Genomic DNA, 18,808 nt, shown 5'->3' with positions numbered 1-18,808 from the left:
TTTGCAGGAGACCAGGTTAACAGATCTAGCCTCTCTAATAAAAGCCAAGAGAGAGTGGAGGCATGGACCTTCACACTGGTCTCTTGCGGCTGAGCCGTATAGTGGGGTGGCGGTCCTTTTTACCGCTCCTGTAGAATGCAGACGGGTTATCGAGTTGGAAATGGGGAGGTGCCTGATCTTGTATGTCTTCATGAAGGGGCAAGAGCTCAGGCTCATTAACATCTATGCCCCACAAACTAAGTGGGACCGTAAAAGCCTTTTTTTGAGGATTAAGCCCTTTCTTTTTACGAGTCGGCAGGTGATCTTTGGTGGAGACTTCAACACTATCACGAGGTCTCAGGACAGGAGAGGCGCCAAAGACAAGCTGGCTTATGATAGCATGGCACAGCATAGTAAGGGAAGCTCGCCTAGAGGATGCCCACATCCGGACCCCCTCGGGCCACGCGGGTTTCACCTATCATCGAGGTAGCTGCAGGTCTAGATTAGACAGGTTTTATTTAAAGGAGGAAGCCGTCTCTTCCGCAGTGTCCGTGGTTGAGGTGGAGTTCTCCGATCACTGTTTAATTTTGTTTTCCCTGAATGTTTCAGAGACCCCCCGGATGGGTAGAGGCTACTGGAGGCTGAATTCGTCCCTCTTGGAAGAAGCGGAAATAAGACAGTCCTTTGAGGATTTTCTTCAGAGTCAGGTACCTCTACTGGGCCTATGTAGTAGTAAGTCAGAGTGGTGGGAGATATTCAAGAAGCGGGTTGCGAGGTTCTTCCGCCAGCTCTCGAGCCTCAGGTCCCTGAATAGGTATCGTGTGTATCAGGGCCTGAGGAGGAAACTCGAGCATCTCGTCTCGACTGGAGGTAGTAGAGAGGAGATCTCCAGAGTGAAAGCCTTGCTCATGAGGTGTCAGTATGATAGGCACGCATCTTTAGTTTTTGAGAGGGATTTCGGGAGATACCGCTCGCCCGACCCCTACAGAAACTGTAAAATGTCAGTGAATAGTAAGATTGTGACTGGACTGGTTGATAGTACGGGATCTCTGAACCGGTCCAGATCAGGGATCCTGGAGGTCGTCAGATCCTTTTACTCACACCTCTTGGGGAGGAAGGATCTAGATCGAGACGTGATGTCGGGTTTCCTGGCTGAAACCATTCCTGAGCCAGGGGTAGACCCCTCTCTTGATGTTTTGGCAGAAGAGATCAGGGAAGAGGAAGTTAGACTGGCGATTGAAGGGCTTGCCCTGAAGAAGTCGCCAGGTCCAGATGGCTTAACATCTGAGTGGTATAAGACCTTCAGGGACCTCTTGGTTCCCGTCTTGGCCGAGGTCTTCAATGAGTGTCTTTCCTCGGGCACTCTGTCGAGGTCAATGAGGAGGTCAGCCCTGATTCTTTTGTCAAAGGGTAAAGATTCAAGCCGCATTGAGAATTGGAGGCCCATAGCTCTTCTCAATGTGGACAGGAAGATTCTGGCCAAGATACTGTTTAATCGGCTGGTGAAGTTTGCACCCCAGCTCCTTTCGGAGGCTCAGCATTGCTCTGTTCCAGGCCGAAGCACCTTAAGTGCTGTCCTTGGTGTCAGGGAGGCAGTGGAGCGGAGTAGTGCGGGTCTTTGAAAGGGGTACTTGCTGTCCCTGGATCAGGCCAAAGCATTTGATCGGGTGAACCATGAGTACCTCTGGTCCGTCCTTCGGAGATATGGCCTACCAGCTACTTTTGTCAATTGGCTTAAGATCTTGTATGCAGGGGCAGAGAGTTTCCCGCTGGTGAACGGTTGGTCTGGCCGCTCTTTTGAGGTTGGGTCTGGTGTTCGCCAGGGCTGTCCTTTGAGCCCACTGTTGTATGTGTTCGCGATCGACCCTTTCCTTAGGAGGGTTGGTTGTGGACCATTGGCAGGGGTCGGGATGAGCCTGGAGGAGCCAGAAGCCACCCTGAGAGTGGTAGCGTACGCTGATGATGTCACTATCTTCGTGTCCTCGAGAGAGGAGGTCGATATGGTGATGTCGGAGGTGGACCGCTACTCAGAGGCATCTGGGTCCAGCATCAACCCGGATAAGTGTGAAAGTCTCTGGCTGGGAGGGGGAGATCCCGAGTTTGATCTCCCGGACACCCTTCCAGGGCCCCAAGACTCGGCAAAAATCCTAGGCATTACATTCGGCCAGGGTGATTACCCCACTAAAAACTGGGATGGTAGGCTCCAGAATGCCGCTCAGAGGGTGGACCAGTGGAAGGGTTGGTCCTTAACCTTAAGGGAAAGGGTACACCTGATCAAATCGTACCTGCTCCCTTTGTACATCTACCTGGGCAGTGTATGTATCTTGCCAGAGGCTTCCTATACTAGGATCTACAGCCTGTTCTTCCAGTTGTTATGGGGGAATAGGCTGAACCTGGTCAAGAGAGAGGTTACGTACCGCACGAGGAGACTAGGGGGTTTGTCTATGGTGAACCCTGTGGTGTTCTTAGTGAACACCTTCTTGAAAGCTAACATCGCAAACCTCTGGAAAGAGAGGGCTCCTCCGTGGGTACTCTCCTGCAGGGAATGGTTTCGGCCTTTCTTCCAGGAATGGGAGACAGGAGGGCGAGTGAAGGACCTTCGTACACCCCATGGGTATCTTCCGGCTTACGCTACCCCGACTCTGAAGATGATACGCCGATGGGGTCTGGGAATGTGGGAGATCAGGACTCAGTCGAGGAAATTCCTTGACCAAAGGGTTCTGTTGACCCATTTCCAGAAGCCCTTGGCGCTCAGGGATTGCCCAGGTCAGGATCTAGAGGTTGGGCTTAGTCTTTTAAACTCGAAACGGATCCCTCAGAAGTTTTGGGATTTGGCCTGGCGCTGCTTCCAGGGGAAGCTATATGTAAGGGACAACTTGAAGTGCAGGAGCTCCGATGATCGGGGGTGTCCGCGAGAGGAGTGTGGGAATACGCTGGAAAGCATGGATCATTTCCTGCTTCATTGTCCCATCAATATAGGGGGTTTACACCAGGGTGGGCGCCTCCATAGGTTGGAGTCAGTTGGTCAGTCTCACCTATCCGGAGTGGGCTTATGGGGCATTCAGGAACCTGGGTGGCCGAGATCGCTGCACGTTATTTCTAGTCAGCTTAGTGGTTAGGTACCACACGTGGAACGCACGGTGTCTAGTATCTACACAGCGTAGAGTCCTCTCCGAGGTGGAGGTTTGTAGGAACATCACTGGTGACCTTGGGAAGATCAGGTCTTTAAAGTATGGCAGGCTGGGTACCAGTAGGGCTTCTTTCCTGTGGAGAGGGTTTTCTTTTGCTGTGCCACTGGGTGAGGTACCATAATTCTGGTTAGGGACAGAGCAGGTAGGGACAGCAGTAGGGAAAGCGCGTAGGGTCAGTTTAAACTTAGGGTTAGAGATAGGGGGAGAGCAGGGTAAGATAGTAAGGGATAGTTTATAAATTTCTAGTGCCCGGTCTGCCATCCTCCGATCCTGGTGGAGGGCTGGTGCATGCCACTTTAGATTTTTGTTTTGTTTTTCTGGTCAGCAGTAGGTATAAAGGGCTTACAGGCTACCGAACTTGGGCCTTAATATAATATTGTATAATATTGTTGTGTTATGTTATTATGGTGTGCTATGTTTATGTTAATATATGTTATGTTATAAGTGTAGGCAGGGTTATGGCTGAATAAGCCATATGAACTTTACGGACATTATAGTCATTGTATATATTGTATATATGAGGGGATACAGAATAGGTTGGGAGGGGGGATATGGGGGGCGGGGTCTGTGGGAAGGTGTGGGCTGAATGGAGCTGACACCAAAAATGGACTGAACTTTGACTCCATGAACTGAGCTCACACTGGGGTCTAGGGGTAGGTGGTGGGGCACGTGGGTAATAGATAGAATTGTTGTGTGTTTTCTTTCGCTGTTACTGGTTTAGGTACCTTTTTAGTTTTTCAGGGCAGCCGGGCCCGAGTGTTGTACTGGAATAACCAGTTAGTTAGTTAGTATTTTATTCTTATACTGATATGTTATAAGCTTTCTTTTGGTTACGCCTGGATGGCTTTCATTTTCAGTTCATGTATAGTTATTGTTTGTAGTATCAGGTGGTCGTGTGTTGGTCTAAAGGTGGTTGTATGTGTGTGTTTATGTTTTGTTTATTTACTATAACCCAGGTTTGGGAGTTTTTTTTTTTAGCCAGGGTGGCTTCTCTTTAGTTATGATTACAGCCGAGGATGGCTTTGTAGTTTAAGTTTTATGGCTTATTTTGCCTGGATTGAAAACATTTTTATTTATTTATCTTATTTTATTTATTTATTTATTTTTGTTAAGTAGGAATGCTGGGCTGGCCTGGTGGCAAAAGGTTAAAGGGGTTGTCCGGCGATAAAAAATTATTCACAGAATAACACACATTACAAAGTTATACAACTTTGTAATGTATGTTATGTCTGTGAATGGCCCCCTTCCCCGTGTCCCACCACCCCCAACCGTGTACCCGGAAGTGTGGTGCGCTATACATTACCTGTCACGTGCCGACCACGGTCTCCGATCGTCAGCAGTGACGTCTTCTTCGGGAGGCCGGCGGATCTTCCCGAGTGCCGGCCGCCCTCTGCAGCATCATCCGAAGCTCAGCCGCGATTGGCTGAGCATAACTGTGCTCAGCCAATCGCGGCTGAGCAGCTGATGACGTGGCCGCGTCATCAGCCGCTCAGCCGCGATTGGCTGAGCACAGGTATGCTCAGCCAATCGCGGCTGAGCTTCGGATGATGCTGCAGAGGGCGGCCGGCACTCGGGAAGATCCGCCGGCCTCCCGAAGAAGACGTCACTGCTGAGGATCGGAGACCGTGGACGACACGAGATGCGGTGAGTATAATGCACCACACTTCCGGGTACACGGGTGGGGGTGGGGAAATACGGGGAAGGGGGCCATTCACAGACATAACATACATTACAAAGTTGTATAACTTTGTAATGTGTGTTATTCTGTGAATAATTTTTTATCGCCGGACAACCCCTTTAAAGATTTCATTTTTGCTTTATACTATTACAATGGTTTATCATTATTATTTGTTATTTATGTAATTTACTGTTATGTTTAAGTTATGGCCAGATATGCCTTGTTTGTTAATTTTTATATTTTTCTAATAAAAAGAATTACAGGATGTAATGCAAGACAAGACACATTTTAGAACTATCTGTTTTACAATAAGAAAACTCAACAGTTTAGTAAGAATTGGTAAGAAAACTTCATCTAGGAAAAGAAGGGTTAAGATTGTCCGGGTTATCTGAGTACAAGGATTCTGCCCTCTATGTGGCCCCAAATACTTACACAGCATCGTCCTCGCTCTCTGCGCACAGCAGTAGCCTGGAGTGATCCCTCATATCTATTGTCAGTAATGATTCCTGGTTACTTCCCTCCGGAGGCTGAATATCTGCTGTGAAGACATGACGGTTCTGTATTACAACCACGATAGAATGAAAAGTCCTACAAGATATATACAATGTAATACTATATACTATGCTGGTATAATGATAGTGATATATGTACAGCTGGTATATACTGTATATAATTATATATGTACAGCTGGTATAATCTGGGTATATACTCTATATAATTATACATGTACAGCTCGTATAACCTGGGGATCCCCTGTATATAGTGATATATGTACAGCTGGTATAACCTGGGGATCCCCTGTATATAGTGATATATGTACAGCTGGTATAACCTGGTTATCTCCTGTATATAATTATATATGTACAGCTGGTATAACCTGGTTATCTCCTGTATATAATTATATATGTACAGCTGGTATAACCTGGGTATCTCCTGTACACAATTATATATGTACAGCTGGTATAACCTGGGTATCTCCTGTATATAATTATATATGTACAGCTGTTATATATTTATATAGAGTATATACCCAGGTTATAACAGCTGTACATATATAATTATATACAGGAGATTCCCATGTTAAACCAGCTGTACATATATAATTATATAGAGTATATACCCAGGTTATACCAGCTGTACATATATATTTATATAGAGTATATACCCAGGTTATATGTACAGCTGGTATAACCTGGGTATATACTCTATATAATTATATATGTACAGCTGGTATAACCTGGGGATCTCCTGTATATAATTATATATGTACAGCTGGTATAACCTGGGGATCTCCTGTATATAATTATATATGTACAGCTGGTATAACCTGGGTATATATCTGTATATAATTATATATGCACAGCTGGTATAACCTGGGGATCTCCTGTATATAATTATATATTTACAGCTGGTATTACCTGGAGATTTCCTGTATATAATTATATATGTACAGCTGGTATAACCTGGGGATCTCCTGTATATAGTGATATGGATCATGCTGGTGTAACCTGGGTCTCATCTGGTATATAATAATACATATACTCACAGTATATACTAGAGATATTAGGTTTGTTGGCTCACCTCCACACTCTTGGCCGGACCTGACATTCACACAGTTATACTTTAGTATGATGCGTTCCTCGATATTCCGGCGACTATCATCAGGATAATAGACTAGGCCGCCATCCAGCCATAAGTCAAACCAATGCTTCTTCCATCGGCGCAAAACTGAGCCTATAGACAATTGTGGTGAATATCAGACTATTACTATAACTGATCTTACGGCTTCAGAGAAAAATAAATATTATTCCGTAACTTGACTTTAAAGGGTGCATGTCACCTTGAAAATGTAGTCCTACCTGTGGGCGGCATGTTATAGAGCAGGAGGAGCCGAGCAGATTGATATATAGGTTTATGGGAACAGATTCCGTAAAAAAATGTGTTCATTTAAATCTGCTAATCCTCTGCTTAGAAGTCCAATGAGCGGTCCTACTCAGTGATTGACAGCCTTCTCTGTAGGACCACCCACCCAGGGTTTGGATACATAAATGACAAGTTCTACTCAAAGTTTTCCCACAAATATATATATCAATCTGCTCAGGTCCTCCTGCTCTATAACATGGCGCCCACAGATGGTAATAAGATAGAATCCCTTTAACTTTAACACCCAGGAATCATTGATCCCAATGGTTCTTTGATGTGAATTTTGGAAACTATTTAGTTCCAGAGCTCTGCCTTCTGTATTCCTGACAATAAATAGAGAACACATCCATAGCGTGTAGGAGCCTTTACTTACTTTGTCTCCAGAGCCATCCGCTCTTCACCAAAGCCATCCCCGCCTGTAGTGTACCCTGCAAGAGACGACACAGTAAGAAACAATGGAAGAAAGCTTTGGCTGTTCAGGCATGATATGAATTGTAATTTTGCAACAGCTGGAGGGCCGAAGGTTCCCTGTCCCTGTTTTATAGTGAATGGAACTGAACTGTAATACCACACACAACCAGAGAGCAGGTGTGGCACTGTTTTTGGGAAGAATGCAGCCATATATTTTTAATCCTGGAAAACCACTGTAAAATCACCATAAGACAATGGTGGCAGCAGGAAGAGAGACATTAGTATTATAATATATATGTATATCTATACAGGGGATCTGGAGCTCTGAACCCAATAAAGATCTATAATATTTATAAAATTCTGGATCTAAGAATATTCATAAAATAATTTGTTGTATCAGATCCAGTAACTGCTTTAAAGTTTTCTTGGTTGTTCTGGATTTGTCAATACGTTTCATTAGATATTACACCTTGTATAAGGGGTAATGTATCTCCTTAAAGGGGAACTCCTGTCATCCCATAAAAAAATAAAGTACACAAAAAGCATATAGGAGCACTCACCCATACCAGCATCGATAGTTTGACCCCTTTCCCATGTGTCTACACTGCTTCTAGCCCCAGATTCACACATTTACAAATGATCCCAGTTTTACATCATGGCACCATGTCGGTAAACTACATCTTCCAGCATGCATTGCACCTCAGAACCAACTGCTGGGTACCAATCCCTGTCTTGTAATATCTCCTATCTATCTATCTATCTATCTATCTATCTATCTATCTATCTATCTATCATCTTGTTGGTGGAGTGCTGCTAAACTATTTTCTACATCTATCTCCTATCTCCTATCTATCTATCTATCTATCTATCTATCTATCTATCTATCTACATAGATTAGAGAAAGAGATGAAACAACAGTGTTTCCTTTCCCCTATGCTACTCGGGAGATGCTGTTGTTTCCCCGCCCTTGGACTGGTGATCACTGTCTGATGTCAGTGGTGGGCGGGGCTACAGATGAGGTGTTACAGCTTGCCTGGCAACAGAAGAGATAGAGATCATGTGACCTCTGTTTTAGAAGGGAGGGGAAGGACAGAGGAGTGGAGACAGAGTGGACCAGACAGTGAGGATTTTCTGCAGTTTCAGGGTGTGTGTCAGGATGTGCTGCAGATAAACCAACCAATTCATGTAATAGAAACCTATTACACACAAGCTTAGATTATGGGTGGGGATTGAACAGGGTTATTTATTTGTATAGCGCACACAGATTCCGCAGCGCTTCACCTATCTGTATGTTTTTGGGTGTGGGAGGAAACCCACGGAAAGAACATACAAACTCTTTTCAGATGTTGCCCTTGGTGGGATTTGAACTCACGACTCCAGCGCTGCAAGGCTACAGTGCTAACCACTGAGCCACCATGTGGTTAAATTTTTCTTAACCGGAGTTCCCCTTTAAATGTGTGGAGACTTCTGGAAGAAGGATATGCAGTATTCTGCACTGAGGAGGGGCAATAACCGCTAAACAGATGTCCATAGATGGATGGGTTCTTTCTTCTTCGGCAGAGTTCTCTGGCTTGGCTTAAAGGGGTTGTTTACCAAAGTTTTTTCTTCTTTTGAAACAGCTGGTGCCAGAAAATGCCAGAGATTTGTCATTTACTTCTATTTAAAAATCTCAACTCTTCCAGTACTTATCAACTGCTGTATGTCCTGCAGTAAGTAGCGTATTCTTTCCAGTCTGGAGAGCAGGAGAGGTTTTCTATGGGGATTTGCTGCTTCTCTGGACAGTTCCTGACATGGACAGAGGTGGCAGCAGAGAGCACTGTGTCAGACTGGAAAGAATACACCACTTCTGGAAACTTGATTTTTTTTTTTTTTTTTAATAGAAGTAATTTACAAATCTCTGTCACTTGCTGGGACCAGTTGATTTGAAAGAATAAAAATTTGGGGTGAACTACCCCTTTAAATTCCCAGTCATGTTCTAAGGCTTTGCATCAGAGTCAAACTTGAAGGGAAAGCTACCACCGAACAGAGCTGCTTTGTATATCCTTCTTTTTGGGTCTGTATACAGTCATACACACTGTAACAACCTCCTGCAGGGACCATCCTATTGACTGGTGCAGGATTCTTGCAGTTTATGGCCATTTTAAAGGGATCCCATTGGAGAAGAAGTATAATCTATAGACCGCTGACTGATACACGCTCAGCTGACAATAAAAAGACGATTGTATCTGGTTGTTCGGCCGGAGATTTATGCGCCGCTAATTATGTCACTTGCAGAAAATTACCCGTCTGCAGTGTGTAGAGGAGTTAATTCACTTACAGCGGCCGGGCCGGGGCCAGCGCCAGATACTGAGCGGCGGTCATGTCTCCTATTGAGGATTTATAATGAGAAATGTAATTGTATTAACTGCGATAAAGAGGACGCTTTATTAAATAAGGAAGGTTGGCGGTTGTCGCTGGCACCCTCACCGCCCCTCCCCCCCGGGTCTGCAAAGTCAGCAAATCTATGAAAGATAAAGGGGAGAAGCACAGGGTGTCACCCAACCCAACAGCCGAGTACAGAAGCAGAAGACGTATCACTGGGATTCACTGTTCAGGAGTCTGGAAAAGCTGGGTCACGAGGAATGAATGGATGATGAGGTTCCGTCTGCGTTCTGAATTTATTTTGGATTTATTATATATTATATATATTTATTATTTAATATATTTATTTAATAATTTATTATTTATTTATTATTTATCTGGATTAAAGGAGAACTCCGGCCAAAATCTATTTTGGAATACGTTATTACATAAGCAAAGTTAGTAGCTTAATTTCTTGCCGAAAGCACAGGAAGGGCCCTGTTATTTTTTACATGTAATTTCTACATATACTGCACCCCCTGCTGGACACTTCAGGTATAGACGGGTCGTGACATCACTTTTTTTTGTTACAGAAATTGAAGCCTGTCTTCAAATAGGGAAATATGTGCATTTCCCATAATAAGTGTACATAAAAAATTTGTTAAACTTGGCAGGTTACATGTCTGACATATAAAGGCAGCAGTGTAGTCAAAGGCTTGTCACTATATATATATATATATATATATATATATATATATATATATATATACACACACACATATTAAATATAAATATATTAAAAATGAAAAACACCCTCTTTTGCCATGAAATTGTAATGTTATTTTTACTCTAAAAAAACATTTAAAAAATCATAAAGTATAACTAAAGTTATGTACATTTGGTACCACTGTAATCACACTGTCTGCATGATAAATGTAAAGGGGTACTCCAGCAAAAAAAGATAAATCAATCAACTAGTGTCAGAAAGTTATACAAATTTGTAAAAATCTCCAGTCTTCCACTACTTATCAGCTGCTGTATGCCCTGCAGGAAGTGGTGTATTGTTTTCATTCTGACACAGTGCTCTCTTCTGCCACCTCTGTCCATGTCAGGAAATGTCAAGAGCAGTAGTTTTTTACCACAAGCCCTTATATGGCTATGGACAGGTAAATTAATGGCTCTTGGAAGACGTAGTAGTCAATTTAAATTATTAGGAAAGAACAGGTTGGCCAGCAAGAGAACCCTTTAAAAGGGGCTTTAGGGCAGGGAGGTATTGTTGACCGGTGTCTGCTGGTGCAGAGAAAAATAAAAAAAGAAGCCATACTCACCTGCCCTGATTCCTCTGCTGCTCTGACACCACCTGATCCCCACTGCCATTCTCTCTTTGGTTCCTGTGCTGTCTTTTTTGGGCAGGAACTGCCTGCTGAGCCAAGCAATGGACTGATCAAGCAGGAGAACACCGCAGGAACAAGGAATAGAAGGGCAGTGGAGGAACCGAGCATTGTCAGAGCAGCGGCAGGGAGGGAATCAGGGCAGGAGAGTATAGCTGCTTTTTATTTTCACTGCTCAGAAAACCCCTTTAGTCTTCAGTGTTCTGATGATGCGTCGGCTATAGGAATACTGACGGACCAATGAGTGACCACGTTTACTTATTCCATCACTTATCCAACCTGTTACCGTCTCAATGTAATAAAAACGTACTCAACGGAAGCTGAAAGCGTCATGAAATGTAAAGTCAAACACAGGTGGGATCGGCGGCAGCGATGATGTCATAGTCTATGTACTTACCCTCACAGAACATCCAGGGGACGGGATCAGTGAATAACAACATGTGAGGGAAATGTTTGTATAGTTAAAATATCTGCACTGCTGTACTGAACCTTATTAAATTATTTATCATTGCAGTTATAATGTATCAGTCTGGAGTCCAGGCTGTAGAGCTCACAGAGCATTGTCTACACTGGATACAGCTGAGAGCAGGACTAGCTATGTACAATGTATCAGTCTGGGGTCCAGGCTGTAGAGCTCACAGAGCATTGTCTACACTGGATACAGCTGAGAGCAGGACTAGATATATACAATGTATCAGTCTGGGGTTCAGGCTGTAGAGCTTACAGAGCATTATCTACACTGGATACAGCTGGGAGCAGGACTAGCTATGTACAATGTATCAGTCTGGAGCTCACAGAGCATTGTCTACATTGGATACAGCTGAGAGCAGGACTAGCTATATACAATGTATCAGTCTGGGGTTCAGGCTGTAGAGCTCACAGAGCATTGTCTACATTGGATACAGCTGAGAGCAGGACTAGCTATATACAATGTATCAGTCTGGGGTTCAGGCTGTAGAGCTCACAGAGCATTGTCTACACTGGATACAGCTGAGAGCAGGACTAGCTATATACAATGTATCAGTCTGGGGTTCAGGCTGTAGAGCTTACAGAGCATTGTCTACACTGGATACAGCTGGGAGCAGGACTAGCTATGTACAATGTATCAGTCTGGAGCTCACAGAGCATTGTCTACACTGGATACAGCTGAGAGCAGGACTAGCTATGCACAATGTATCAGTCTGGAGCTCACAGAGCATTGTCTACACTGGATACAGCTGAGAGCAGGACTAGCTATGTACAATGTATCAGTCTGGGGTCCAGGCTGTAGAGCTCACAGAGCATTGTCTGCACTGGATACAGCTGAGAGCAGGACTAGCTATGTACAATGTACCAGTCTGGAGCTCACAGAGCATTGTCTAGACTGGATAAAATTTTAACAATCCCCCAGCTGTGACAAGTATCAACTTTGTACAAAATGTGATACTCTGGCTATGAAGAATTCTCACATTCATTGACAGCAAGTGAATTGAACAAATTATTTTACCAAGCTGCAAGAAAAAAATAAAAATAAAAATGACCATACATTGCACAGCAGCCCCTACCTGTATCCCGCAGCTTCTTGTCCTCTCTGGGTCTTCTGCCTCTATGACGTGTCCAGGACATTTAAATATAAGAGGCTTCAGGTAGGATTAGCCGATGCATGATGGGAATTGTAGTCCACACGTTGCAGCAGGTAATCTGATGGCTATGGGACACTCTGGCCTCTGGACTACCTCTCCCAGCATGCAGCAGGGCACAGTTCTGGTGTGTTCCAGAAGAGGCAGCATTCAGTGACATTTGTTGTGTAAACTGGGAGCAGGGCTGATCCTCTTATTCAATGTGTAATCTATGAGTGATAAGTGAGGGAGGGGAATTAGTGCAGAGCTGGGGATGGAACTGGACTGGTGTGGGACTACAAGTACCAGGATGTTGGACAGGAAACCTGCAGATTTATATGTAGTGTCACTAAAGCTAAAATGTCGATGAAAACTACTGCGCACGTTACTAGATTTAAAGGGATTGCGCAGAATTAGAAAACAAACTGGACAACTGCCCATGAGGGGGATCTGAGGCAGCGTACTTTTGGCTTAGTGATATACTGTATATACTCCTATCCCGATCACAAAGAGCTGGTCCCTCAGCTCACTACACTATCTCCTACAAAAAGGACACTAGTGTATTCAATATCAGTAATCTTTATTATCAAATTTCATAAAAACATGATTTTACATTTTCATAAAAGCAGCCAAATAGCCATGCACATAAGGACAAAAAATTAGTGACCGTATCTGTAGAATACATTTATAGAAACAGTGCAGGCAATTTACATTACATTACTTAAAGGAGAAGTCCAGAGAAATTTTTTATTGAAGTATTGTATTGCCCTCCAAAGTTATACAAATCCCTAATATACACTTATTACGGGAAATGCTTATAAAGTGCTTTTTCCCCTGCACTTACTACTGCATCAAGGCTTCACTTCCTGGATAACATGGTGATGTCACTTCCTGGATAACATGGTGATGTCACTTCCTGGATAACATGGTGATGTCACTTTCTGGATAACATGGTGATGTCACTTCCTGGATAACATGGTGATGTTACTTCCTGGATAACATGGAGATGTCACACCTCGACTCCCAGAGCTGTGCGGGCTGTGGCTGCTGGAGAGGATGATGGCAGAGGGATGCTAAGTGTCCCTTCAGTGCCCTGTGTCCCTCAGTGTCCCCCTGCCATCATCCTCTCCAGCAGCCACAGCCCGCACAGCTCTGAGGGTCGGGTCGTGACATCACCATGTTATCCAGGAAGTGACATCACCATGTTATCCAGGAAGTGACATCACCATGTTATCCAGGAGGAAGTGACATCACCATGTTATCCAGGAAGTGACATCACCATGTTATCCAGGAAGTGAAATCACCATGTTATCCAGGAAGTGACATCACCATGTTATCTAGGAAGTGACATCACCATGTTATCCAGGAAGTGACATCTCCATGTTATCCAGGAAGTGACATCACCATGTTATCTAGGAAGTGACATCACCATGTTATCCAGGAAGTGACATCACCATGTTATCTAGGAAGTGACATCACCATGTTATCCAGGAAGTGACATCACCATGTTATCCAGGAAGTGACATCACCATGTTCTCTAGGAAGTGACATCACCACGTTAACCAGGAAGTGAAGCCTTGATGCAGTAGTAAGGGCAGGGAAAAAAGCACTTTATAAGCATTTCCCGTAATAAGTGTATATGGGTGATTTGTATAATTTTTGGGGGCAATACAATACTTTAATTAAAAAAATTTGCTGGACTTCTCCTTTAAGGTCCTATTACACACATTGTATTTATCCGTTGTATTTGGCCGATTTATCATCCAATAATCACTTCATGTAATAAAAGGCGACGATCAGCTGACAATCACAGTATCGGCTGATCATTGCCTTTTAATGTCTTTCACCATGTTGAAACACGAAAGACAGCCTGCTGCCATTGCTCCATGTAATACAGGCATCTCCAAAGTCGGGCCCGCGTTCCTAACTTTTACGGCCCCCCAGGTATCCAGCAGCAGCAGATACCTTGCGGCTTTGCCGCTGCCGCTCTCGTCGGCACGCCACACTAGTGCACGGAAAAGGAAAGCAGAAACCTCGCGATGTCCGAGATTTCGGCTTTCCTTTTTCGTGCACTACAGTACTGAGTACTGACATCTCGGACATCACGAGATTTCGGCTTTCCGAGATTTCAGTACTGAGTACTAACGGTGATCCGGCCAGCTGGAGATCTCGCACGTCGTGAGTTCTAGGGCTGGAGATTCTTACAACTCCTCAGAGGTCAAGGAGGCTGATGACCTCAGCTTAGTTATATATAACTTATATAAATAATATATAATGAAAGTTCCAACGCCACCCTACTCTTCCAGAAGGGTTAGACCAGCAGGGTCCTCGAACAAAAAATGTCTGCAGCCATACATAGGTAGTGGTAGTCTCTGAAGAGGAGTTGGCTACTGTAGGCAAGGAAAAGCAGGGCTATACACTCACGATACATAAAGGGGGCATATAGGAATCTGTGGTAGCAAGCTGTCATACCCTTCATTAACCCCTGACTGCCTTTCACTGTGCTACAATTCCATTATCTGATGTGCGACTATTTCACAGCTTGCTATTATCTGCCTGTGTTATGAAGCATATAGCGTGTAGCATGTAAAATGGTCGGCCCTCGCACATGTTCTCTTCGTCAAATTTGGCACTCTTCGAAAAAAGTTTGGACATGCCTGGTGTAATAGGACCACAGCTATTTCCCCGCACTTACCCACTCACTGACGGCACATGTAATAGCGTCGGCAGTGAGCGGGGAAAAAGGAGCAAGTGATCGCTAGCCTGACAGGTCGGTGCTCGCTTGCTCCCTCTGATCACCCCGTGTAAAAAGGGCTTTATCTTCTACTGATCCTGAGTTACATCCTGTATTATACTCCTGAGCTGCACTCACTATTCTGCTGGTGGGGTCACTGTGTACATACGTTACATTACTGATTCTGTACTGATCCTGTAATTCTTTTTATTAGAAAAATATAAAACTTAACAAGTATAACAACATAAACATAACCGCGGCTCCATCGGCCAGAACAAAAACAAATACAAAGCTTTCTGCTTGCAACAAAAACAACAAATCAATAAATTCTGAAATAATAATCATATTTTCTATAAGGGAAACATCCCTCACACCTGCCTCACCCGGCCAGTCCAGCTTCATAATAAAACACTACCCCCCCCCAACTTACCCTTACTACTACTATTACTACCCCACCACCGCTACTACCTACCCCACACTCACACCTCACAGCACACAGAAATAATATAGTAAAGACACTCTGTCTAGACCAAAACCAAAATTTTTTTTTTTTTTTTTTAATTATAATGCGCACACACACACACACGCACACACACACCATACCCTGCAAACCCAACACACAAAGCCCCCCCCCCCACTCACACACATACACCCCAGCATAAGTCACCCACCAAGCCCCCCACTTCCAGATACATAACTCCCATCCAACAACACACACACACATACACTATACAACTTTAACAGTTATGAAAGTATCCCAAGAATACGAGGTCCGGCTGCCTTATAAGACACAAATACTGATAACGCAACTCATATAATAATGCAAATCATAATAATAATAATGCAAATGCAAATCATAATAATAATAATAATGCAAATCAATAAATTACAGCAACCATATCACACATAAACCTATCTACTACACTAACTATAAGCCCCATTTCCCACACCCCAAATCTGGACATGAGTCTGGGTCCATGAGTTCAGTTTTTGTCCCTCAGTGACCCATGCCAGAACCCCAATACCCATCCAGGGAACCCCCCCCCCCCATCACCCCACCCAACCTATCCTATACCCCAGAACTTATACAATAACTATAGAATGAAGTATACACCATAACAATATCCCATAACACCAACACATTATGACATAACAGCAAGGCTCAAGTTCGGTAGCCTGTAAGCCCTTTACTGTTTATTGTTAGAAAACAAAAAGCTAACGTGTCATGCACAGCCCCCCACCAGGATCGGAGGATGGCAGACCGGGTACCATAATAATTTATAACCTATCCCTGACTATTCACCCTACCCTCTCCCTACTACTATCCTTAAATATTAATCTAACCCTCACACTCTCCCTACCTCTGTCCCTACCTGCTCTGTCCCTAACCATAATTATGGTCCCTCACCCAGTGGGCTCAGTACCTAGGGCACAGCAAAAGAAAAACCCCTCCACAGGAGAGAAGCCCTACTTGTACCCAGCCTGCCATACTCCAAAGACCTGATCTTCCCAAGGTCACCAGTGATGTTCCTACAGACCTCCACCTCGGAGAGGACTCTACGCTGTGTAGATACTAGACACCGTGCGTTCCACGTGTGGTACCTAACCACTAAGCTGACTAGAAATAACGTGCAGCGATCTCGGCCACCCAGGTTCCTGAATGTCCCATAAGCCCACTCCGGATAGGTGAGGCTGAGTAACTGACTCCAACCTATGGAGGAGCCCACCCTGGTGTAAACCCCTATATTGAAGGGACAATGAAGCAGGAAATGATCCATGCTTTCCAGCGTATTTCCACACTCCTCTCGGGGAAACCCCCGATCATCGGAGCTCCTGCACTTCAAATTGTCCCTCACATATAGCTTCCCCTGGAAGCAGCGCCAGGCCAAGTCCCAAAACTTCTGGGGGATCCTCTTGGAGTTCAAAAGACTTAACCCAACCCTCAGATCCCGACCTGGGCAATCCCTGAGCGCCAGGGGCTTCTGGAAATGGGTCAACAGAACCCTTTGGTCAAGGAATTTCCTCGACTGAGTCCTGATCTCCCACATTCCCAGACCCCACCGACGTATCATCTTCAGAGTCAGGGTAGCGTAAGCCGGGAGATATCCATGGGGTGTACGAAGGTCCTTCACTCGCCCTCCTGTCTCCCATTCCTGGAAGAAAGGCCGAAACCATTCCCTGCAGGAGAGTACCCACGGAGGAGCCCTCTCTTTCCAGAGGTTTGCGATGTTAGCTTTCAAGAAGGTGTTCACTAAGAACACCACAGGGTTCACCATAGACAAACCCCCAAGTCTCCTCGTGCGGTACGTAACCTCTCTCTTGACCAGGTTCAGCCTATTCCCCCATAACAACTGGAAGAACAGGCTGTAGATCCTAGTATAGGAAGCCTCTGGCAAGATACATACACTGCCCAGGTAGATGAACAAAGGGAGCAGGTACGATTTGATCAGGTGTACCCTTTCCCTGAGGGTCAAAGACCAACCCTTCCACTGGTCCACCCTCCGTGTGGCATCCTGGAGCCTACCATCCCAGTTTTTAGTGGGGTAATCACCCTGGCCAAATGTGATGCCCAATACTTTTGCTGACTCTTGGGGCTCTGGAAGGGTGTCCGGGAGATCAAACCTGGGATCTCCCCCTCCCAGCCAGAGACTCTCACACTTGTCCCGGTTGATCTTGGACCCGGATGCCTCCGAGTAGCGCTCCACTTCAGACATCACCATATCTGCCTCCCCTCTCGAGGATACAAAAACAGTGACATCATCAGCGTACGCCACCACTCTCAGGGTGGCTTCTGGTTCCTCCAGGCTCATCCCGACCCCTGCCAACGGTCCACAACCAACCCTCCTAAGGAAAGGGTCGATCGCGAACACATACAACAGTGGGCTCAAAGGACAGCCCTGGCGAACACCAGACCCAACCTCAAAAGAGCGGCCAGACCAACCGTTCACCAGCGGGAAACCCTCTGCCCCTGCATACAAGGTCTTAAGCCAATTGACAAAAGTAGCTGGTAGGCCATATCTCAGAAGGACAGACCAGAGGTACTCGTGGTTCACCCGATCAAATGCTTTGGCCTGATCCAAGGACAGCAAGTACCCCTTCCAAAGACCCGCACTACTCCGCTCCACTGCCTCCCTGACACTAAGGACAGCACTTAAGGTGCTTCGGCCTGGAACAGAGCAGTGCTGAGCCTCCGAAAGGAGCCGGGGTGCAAACTTCACCAACCGATTAAACAGTATCTTGGCCAGAATCTTCCTGTCCGCATTGAGAAGAGCTATGGGCCTCCAATTCTCAATACGGCTCGAATCTTTACCCTTTGACAGAAGAATCAGGGCTGACCTCCTCATTGACCTTGGCAGAGTGCCCGAGGAAAGACACTCATTGAAGACCTCGGTCAAGAGGGGAACCAAGAGGTCCCTGAAGGTCTTATACCACTCAGATGTTAAGCCATCTGGACCTGGCGACTTCTTCAGGGCAAGCCCTTCAATCGCCAGTCTAACTTCCTCTTCCCTGATCTCTTCTGCCAAAACATCAAGAGAGGAGTCTACCCCTGGCTCAGGAACGGT

General features: G+C 45.1%; 2 protein-coding genes across 4 annotated transcripts in view; one reads left to right on the top strand and one right to left on the bottom strand.

Moving 5' to 3' along the window:
• PLEKHB1 (pleckstrin homology domain containing B1) overlaps positions 1–12,501 on the bottom strand; it is a 28,126-nt gene extending 15,625 nt beyond the window's left edge. Inside the window, exons 1-4 of one of the 2 annotated variants that reach the window (XM_069969584.1) lie at positions 12,458–12,501; positions 7,145–7,199; positions 6,430–6,582; positions 5,281–5,386 (exon numbers count right to left, since the gene is read on the bottom strand). In XM_069969584.1, the coding sequence (XP_069825685.1) occupies positions 5,281–5,386; positions 6,430–6,582; positions 7,145–7,181 (296 nt within the window). In that variant the 5' untranslated portion in view covers positions 7,182–7,199; positions 12,458–12,501. The remainder of the gene's footprint in view (positions 1–5,280; positions 5,387–6,429; positions 6,583–7,144; positions 7,200–12,457) is intronic. The other variant, XM_069969585.1, reaches the window with a different exon arrangement.
• Positions 1–18,808, top strand: part of RAB6A (RAB6A, member RAS oncogene family) — a 177,519-nt gene that overhangs the window by 55,437 nt on the left and 103,274 nt on the right. The gene's annotated exons all lie outside the window — the stretch shown is intronic.

The sequence above is a fragment of the Dendropsophus ebraccatus genome, chromosome 5, assembly GCF_027789765.1.
Source record: "Dendropsophus ebraccatus isolate aDenEbr1 chromosome 5, aDenEbr1.pat, whole genome shotgun sequence".
Taxonomy (NCBI): Eukaryota; Metazoa; Chordata; class Amphibia; order Anura; family Hylidae; genus Dendropsophus; species Dendropsophus ebraccatus.
The sequence above is the reverse complement of the archived record's forward strand: the minus strand, read 5'-3'. Positions and strand labels throughout refer to the sequence as shown.